Source organism: Nuphar pumila, chromosome 1, assembly GCF_984573655.1.
Source record: "Nuphar pumila chromosome 1, dmNupPumi1.hap1.1, whole genome shotgun sequence".
Classification (NCBI taxonomy): domain Eukaryota; kingdom Viridiplantae; phylum Streptophyta; class Magnoliopsida; order Nymphaeales; family Nymphaeaceae; genus Nuphar; species Nuphar pumila.
In genome coordinates this window covers 18,560,052-18,568,260 of record NC_143249.1, presented here as the reverse complement: position 1 = coordinate 18,568,260, position 8,209 = coordinate 18,560,052, and the positions used below count along the sequence as shown (strand labels likewise).

The following is an 8,209-nucleotide window of genomic DNA, read 5'->3' as shown; positions in this document are numbered from 1 at the left end:
AGAGAGAGAGAGAGAGAGAGAGAGATGTGTATGCTAATTCAATGCAATGCATAAAGAAATTCATCTAACGATCGACCAACCTTTCAAATGGGTCAGGTTTCGGTTTTGATCCAACCTACCCGCAAGAAAAAGGAAAAAGATTCCTTGACCCTGGTGTCTAACGATACAATCTGCCATAATAAAGTTGGCATGCCTCCTAACGGATTTGCCCTTTTATTCCACAAATACCCCTGATCATTCAAAAGTGGCGGCGAACCACCTTGAGAACTTGATTTTTGAGTTACCCAAGAGTCACCTCGATACTACCCAAAATGGATTTCGGTTGACTGGTGACTGTTAGATCATTACCCATTGCAAGACAATAGAAGATGAAAATCCTAAGATATTTGTGTGAAAGTGAAAGCCAAGCTACAAATAGACACACATTTGGCCACCACAAGTCGAATCCCCCGCTCCCACATAGCAACAGTTCTCTTCTTCTTTGAGTATAAATTTATTAAGATAGGCTGCAAATCCAATTCTTGAAAATGGCTGGGTGCCTGCCATGTCCCATCCCCCCCTGCAACCAGTTGGCTTCTCCCCTGAGCCTGAAGAGTAAGTGCCAAAACTCAAAACTACCATGGTGGCCATCAAGACATGATTCAGTCAACCTCTCTCACTCTCCTGCAAGGAAGGTCTCAGTCAAGGCTGTAAATGGGAATCCACTCAATGCTCTTTCCATGCAAGATGGTGAGTCTTGTTGGTGATCATAACTCTTTCGGCTTCTTGGTTTTGCTTATCTTTTCTTTCTTGGTTGCTTTGTTCTTGATAGTAGGTGATACTGATACTAGTGCCTTCATATGTATATTCTATTTCCTTTTGGAAAATTTCTTGGACCAATCGTATTACTGCATGTGAGTTTCTGTTTATCGTAAAGAAAAACCAGTTTCTTTTTATTAAAAGAGAGAAATGAGAGAAAACAGAGGTGATTGGCAATTGTTATGTTTCAGTGGTTGGTGAGTTTAAATCTTGTTTGTCTAAATGCTAGTGGTATGCTGAAACTTCTCTCTCTCTCTCTCTTTTCTTTTTTTCTAACTTTTTTCTGATTTTTTGTTCTGGGTGAGGTTCTTCTGCAAATTTGCCTGTAAAAGAATCTTTTGGGAATCAATGGAAAGATGGAAAACTCCCTTTCTTTCCATCGGAAGATTTTTATGATGAGGCAATCTTTCGAAAGCCAGAGACAGAGACCACTCTTACTATTACTGTTGTTGGTGCCTCTGGGGATCTTGCAAAGAAGAAGATATTTCCAGCGTTGTTTGCTCTTTATTACGAAGACTGTCTTCCCAAGGTTCATTACTTCATCATGTTCTTTTCTAGATCTTACTTTAGCTAACGTTGCTCTTAAATTGTTCTGCTTTTGAACGGTTACGTCAATTGAGAAATTCAACATGTTGGCGTACTTCTGATTGTGCAGCATTTTACCATCTTCGGCTACGCAAGAAGTAAGATGACGGATGAAGAGCTTAGGACGACAATAAGCAGAACCTTGACTTGCAGAATTGACAAGAGGTAGCTTCTGAACATGGCTCTTTGGTTGCTTACGTTCTTATGGATGGGGAAACAAATTGAGTAAACATAGATACGTCAAACAACTAGAGTTGTAGCGAACAAATAGATTTTGGATTTGAAACTGTGGTTGCCAATAAGAGATTCACGAATTTTTTGCTGCTGTTTTGCTTAAACTCCTCACAAATTTAGCCATCTAAACTTTCTACTTGAGATTGTGGTTGCCATTCTGATGATTTTGATTAATGATGCTGTCTAGTTAGAATTCTATCACATTATGTATGTACTATTATCCTTCTGAATGGACTACTTTCTGTTGTGCAGAGAAAACTGTGATGACAAGATCGAACAGTTTTTGCAAAGATGCTTTTACCATTCTGGTCAATACAGTTCTGAGGACGATTTTGCAAATTTGGACAGAAAAATGACAGAGAAGGAGGTTAGATATTCCAATCTAATTGCTCTCTGTCCTAAATTACATCTTTGTAGATGCTCCATTTTGATCTCATCATGTCGAACATCATAGAAACTGTGAATGATGGTAGTCATGTTTTGTTTAGTTTGCCACCTACTTTTTGAGCCATTCGGATGGGAAGTCTCATCTATGACTACATTTAACTGTTTTATTCTATCAACACAATGCTCTGAGGATGCTTCATTTACATGGATAAATATTTATAAAAATTTGTTTTCCTCACTAGTTTATGCGGGTGGATCTGTCAGTTGTTCTCATGTTTTATGCATTACAAACATCTCTTTCTATCTCTGTAAAACTGTAACTGAAGTCATCATTGATGTAGAACAAATTATCTATAAAGAGAAAGGTTCTATAAGTTGGACCACATTTTATTGTGGCCACCCAAAAGGAAAAAAATCCGCGTTCATGAATCTTGTGGAAGTGTTTGTTACATGACATGTCCGTACTCACCTATACTCTGCAGATTTTGTTTGTTTTGAGAAACAGTCAATTTTATTTCTTTATTTTTCTACTGATTGTTTTCCAATATCTCGAAAAACTGGCCTTTTCAACTTAATGAAGATGTCTTTCTGTCACATCTTATACAGTATCATTTGGATGTTATTAAAGCAAAAGTAAATGATAAATCATAACATGTATAATTTTGAAGGGTCACTTTGACTTGTTTCAAGATTAGTATGGAATTTTATCCTGTTCCTGTATGTTGAATGTATATCATCATATATTTAATAAATTAAATAGCTAAGGACATAAGGCATCCTACTTCATAAAAAAAACATATTTTTGTCTGTGGATTGTTTCCTGACCCCCATCTTTACCATCTGTCTTTTATGCATATCTTCTGCTTTTGAAATTTTAAATTATCTTTTGCCTGATTCTTTATTAGTTATTTTGTTTTGTACAAGATGAGGGCGATCTATAGAACTCTCTCTGCATGCCTGACGGTGGGTGGGTTTGTTGTGAGATGATTCATGCACAAAGTAATATGCTTTGGAGTCAATTGGAGAAAGTTATTTTGGTGATGTTGAATGTGTGAAATTTTGGTTGATTGCACTTTTACAAATTTTTCCTTGGTTATGTTGACAGATCTTGTAGTCATGTAATGCTAGTGATGTTGATCCTGAACATGAAAAGTCATCATGATGTGGCAATTCTAAGCTTATGTCAAAGGTACTGAAAATGGCTAAAAGCATACTGCAGGCCATCTCTTTTCAGTATCCAAAGACGTACGGTAGTTCTCTATGGCTTTGCTAATATGCAGCCTTCTGATATTGTCCTTTTCCTTGTGTAATCAACAACAAACTTTGTGTTGTTGATATTCATATTTTATGAATATTAGATGAATTTGAGGGTATTTTAGAAGTATTGGAACATTACTTTGCACTCTTTCTTTGAGAAATAAATGAGCCTCTTTCTGAAATTGTGAAAAGTAAAAAAAAAGAGTGTGGCACACTTGTTTATCAAATGGCTGCAGTAATGTTGGAATCATATCTTAGAAGTCCTTTTTCTTATTTGTTTTCATGAAATGTAGAAACTGTAGATTTACATAAATATGAAGGGTTAACATATTTTATATGGTCTCTCTGTCCGCTGCGTTAAGACAAACCACACTGCTTGTTACTATATTTTTCACTACTGCATCTTTTAACATTTCTAGTCAACTGATATAGATGGCACCCATAGAACCTCATCATTAATGTATTTACATTTCCCAGTGGCTCTTTGGATAATTTGTTGTGGCTTTCTTGGCAATTATGCAAAACTTCCCAGTAAGTCTTGGTTTGGGTTATGGTCTGAAATTCACATGAAATAAATTGGTACTGCCAACTAGGACAATATCTGTCCTCGGAAGGCTGAAATGCTTATGAAGAGGAGGCCCTTAATTAGTCTTCCTCTGTCTTCCCATATATATTAATTTCACCCCCTTCCTATTGTCTTTCTTTTCCAATCTTTGGCATCCCGTAGGTTCCTTTCAATTGAACAGTCTTATCTTTGATCCCTTCATCAATGGATGGTTTGCGTCCCCTAAAAAGATTATATCATGTGTTGTCCATCTTGAACAAATGTATCTCCGTGTATATCTTCTATTCATTCACATTAACTTGGGTTCTTGATGTAGAACACATGGCTTGGAAATTTCTAGAAAATCAAGATAAGTCCAAGATGGGGTCGAAGTCCAAGTCTTAGAGTTATGGTTTACGTAGGAAAGTTCAAAGAGTCTTTTCAGGTAGGAGAGTCTCACTAGGATTTTACTTTCTTGAGAAATCTTGGATAAGAGTGGATGTCTTAGAGTCCTTAAAGAGTTTGGACTTTGATGTAGTGATTCTTGGGTCTATAAATAAGGGGGACGTCCTTTGCTTTGTATTCAGTTTATTTTTCAATAAAGTGAGTTTCTTTTGGGTATTTGCCCCTTCTCTTCCTTGTGGATTCAAGGATCTCTTTGAGCTATATACTCTTTTCCTTGTCCAAGTGGACTTAAGGAAACCCTTGTAGATTCAAGAGATCATGGCTTTCCCTTTGAGCCTTCATACAAGTTTGGTGCTATATGAAGTTTTGAAGATGTCAAAGTTCTTAAACATATTGCACTTCTTTCTGCTTTACCCCATATGTATTAGGCATGCCCCAAAAACTTCAGAGAGCCTCAATGTTTCTGTATACACTAAACTGGAAAGGAATTCTATAATTCCTATGTAATTAATATAGTATAGTAGAATCCATCGGTTGATTCATTCCAACCCATTGGTTTAACCCGGTAGAAATGAAATATCAATAAGATGGGAGCGTCGTCTTGACAAGGATGAATACGTTTTTATTTTTTATCCCGCGAAACTGGAAGGAAGATCTTGGATTTTCAAGTTTTTATCTGTAAAATGGACTCTGTATTGTAATTTCTGTATCCTGTCTCTATCCTGTTTTAAGATGCAAAAGGAAATCAGCATTGAACTCTGATCAGTTCTAAGGACTGTTACACCATAACCTTGCACCATATGTATACCTGAAGAGAGCAGTGTTTTTTCTCTCTTTCTATTATGTCTTTTACCATGTTTCAAACTTTCAACATGTTAATTCTACATCACTCTTTGTAGTTGCTTATTTTGATTTCTCTTATCACCTGTTGTTAGGCTGGAAGGCTCTCTAACAGGTTATTCTACCTATCAGTTCCTCCAAATGTATTCGTCGATGTGGCTAGGTGTGCTAGCCGTTCTGCTTCTGCTGCTGCTGGATGGACTAGAGTGATTGTTGAGAAGCCATTTGGTCGTGACTCAGAGTCCTCTGAAGAGCTTACCTGTGGTTTGAAGCAGCATCTGACAGAGGATCAAATTTTCAGGTAATTCCCTTAGAACCTCTTATTTTCCCTTAGTCTACCCAATTTAAGATGATTTAATGAGGAAAAAGTGAAACTATCCTTATTTTTGAAAGATTTTTCCATTTCTATTTGCACGGCCTAGACTTCATTTTTGGTCTTTATGCGTTGAAGCCTTTTCCATTTCTATGTACATGACAGTCTTCAGCTGAGTATCATGGTTTTCTCAGGGTGGAGATTTACTGAGACTGACTGAAACTGTTTTGCATCATTTAGGATTGACCATTACCTGGGCAAGGAGCTTGTTGAGAACCTCTCTGTCCTCCGCTTCTCCAATCTTGTTTTCGAACCACTGTGGTCTCGGAATTATATAAGGAATGTACAACTGATATTTTCTGAAGATTTTGGAACTGAAGGCCGTGGAGGGTATGCTATACTGTTTTCCTTGGATATTGTCAGATATATTATCTATTCTCTTTTCCAAACCATTCTCTTGTGAAAGCCTAGATTCATATTGTCCTATTCATGCAGGTATTTTGATAGCTATGGTATAATTCGGGATATAATGCAGAACCATCTTCTCCAAATATTGGCATTATTTGCGATGGAAACACCTGTCAGTTTGGATGCAGAAGACATCAGAAATGAAAAGGTAGTTGATATGAAATATAAATATGCCCACATGTATCTGAGATGTTAAAAAATTGGCCTAGATCATTTAGCTAGATTCTGAAGTTGCTATGGACTAGCTGGAACAACTTTGGATTTGACAACTCCAAACATCATTTACTAGGGAAGAATCCATCTCCCAGTTGATGTTAGTTCCATCTTCTGATAGACTTGGCCAAAGTTGTGTGTCTATTAGCAGCCTGAGCTGACATTTTCCCCAAAGGGGTTAGCATAGTTGGAGCAGCCTCAGCTGTCCGACGGGCAGTTGGGATTCGACTCCTGTTGGTGCTCCCCCCTTGCGTAAGCTGAATCCCAGCTTAGACCCTGGGGGCGAGGGTCCTAGCCCTGGTGTTTTACGATGCCGGGATGGCGATGACGTCTCCAGTCCCGGAAGTGGTTTCCCTAAGCAAAATATGGAAAAAAAAACTGAGCTGACATCCAACACCAAATCTGTACTAAATACTTGAGCTTGTAGGACAACACAATTTAACTGTTTCATTTTCAGGTGAAAGTACTCCGGTCAATTAAGCCGTTGCAGCTTGATGATGTGGTTATTGGACAGTACAAGGGCCACAAGAAAGGTGGAAAATATTTTCCAGCATATACTGATGACCCAACTGTGCCAAAGAATAGCCTAACTGCAACATTTGCAGCAGCTGCTCTTTTTATTGACAATGCACGCTGGGATGGGGTACCTTTCCTGATGAAAGCTGGAAAGGCTTTACATACACAGAGGTATATTTGCCCTTGTTCATTACAGTTTCCTCAGTCTTTTGATTTCTTTTGATCAACCAACTGAAAAAGGGAACTTTCCATGTGGTTATTGGACATATTTTTCTTTGTTAGTGACATATTTTTCTTTTTTTACTGGTAAACAGAGCAGAAATCAGAGTTCAGTTCAGACATGTTCCAGGGAGTCTATACAAGCGTAACTTTGGTGCTGATATAGATCGAACAACGAACGAACTCGTGATCCGAGTTCAACCAGATGAGGCAATTTACTTAAAGATCAATAATAAGATTCCTGGTCTTAGCATGAGATTGGATCGTAGCAATCTGAATCTTCACTATGCAGCCAGGTAAGAAGTTCATATACTGCCTTGTTAAGTGATCCTCTTCGTTTAGGCTAGCTTGGTCCAAGTCATTTAATTTCAATATGTTTCCTGTCCTAATCCTTTCATTCTGTGATTTGGTTGTTCCCCATATTGCATGGCTAACCCTGCTCCTTGAAACTGCTTTAGTTCATATCTTAATGGAGTTTCGGCTTTACTAGGTTTCACACGACACAAGTTTTTCATAAAAAAATTAAGCTAATTGATGATGCAAGCGTTATCCTGTTGAGCTGCAATGTATCTAGACTAGAACTCTGTCTTACTGCACATGGTTGCCCTTTGAAGTGCTGTCATAAAATGGCTACCCATGTGATGATCTTCAATTTGTTTAGGCATTCACTCTAAGAGTCAACTATTATATACTAAATATGGTTTTATCTTTACTTTGAAGATACCAAGGGCAGATACCAGATGCATATGAGAGGCTGCTTCTTGATTCAATTGAAGGAGAAAGGCGGCTTTTTATAAGAAGTGATGAGCTGGATGCTGCATGGTCGATCTTCTCACCATTGTTGAAGGAACTGGAAGAGAAAAAGATTGCTCCTGAGCTTTATCCATATGGCAGCAGAGGCCCAGTTGGAGCACACTACTTTGCGTCCAAGTATAACGTTCGATGGGGGGACCTATGCGAGAACTGAAGTCTGATAAACAATGTAAATATTGCCATTCGTTTGATCATATACAGCCAATATCAGGCTTGCTTGCAGATCATTGTGTATTAGAATTTTGGCGAGTTCTGCATTGCCTCGATGCTTAAGTGAAATAAAACAGTGCTTTGTGATTTGTATTCATTCTTATTGATAGAACAGTTGCAGAATTTGTTCAATAATTGATGGAGAAGGTTGTTTTGACCTAATGACCATATTCTGACTCATATGGGTTCAAGATTCAGAAGCTGACCAACTTGGTCTGGGGACTCGACTAACTAGTGCCTTCGTGGTGGTCGAGTCATGGACTCACGATTGATTCTTTGCAATTTGATCTATGAGCCATGCTAGACCTTGGTTGAATTACTAGTAAACTTCTGTTGTCATGTGTTATCTAACCTTCTATGATACAAAGCATTGTTTGTATGGGCCGGCCCCATCAGCTGGGGCCCTC

At 38.1% G+C, this 8,209-nt stretch overlaps 1 protein-coding gene across 1 annotated transcript; it reads left to right on the top strand.

Moving 5' to 3' along the window:
- The first annotated feature begins 485 nt into the window (after positions 1-485).
- LOC149848211 (glucose-6-phosphate 1-dehydrogenase, chloroplastic-like) lies at positions 486-7,968 on the top strand. Its single transcript, XM_089983531.1, has 10 exons — positions 486-729; positions 1,104-1,327; positions 1,454-1,548; positions 1,870-1,984; positions 5,146-5,351; positions 5,604-5,753; positions 5,859-5,979; positions 6,502-6,731; positions 6,875-7,075; positions 7,500-7,968. The coding sequence occupies exons 1-10, from the start codon at positions 528-530 to the stop codon at positions 7,744-7,746; spliced, it is 1,791 nt and encodes a 596-aa protein (XP_089839657.1). The 5' UTR covers positions 486-527; the 3' UTR covers positions 7,747-7,968.
- Positions 7,969-8,209: the final 241 nt, after the last annotated feature.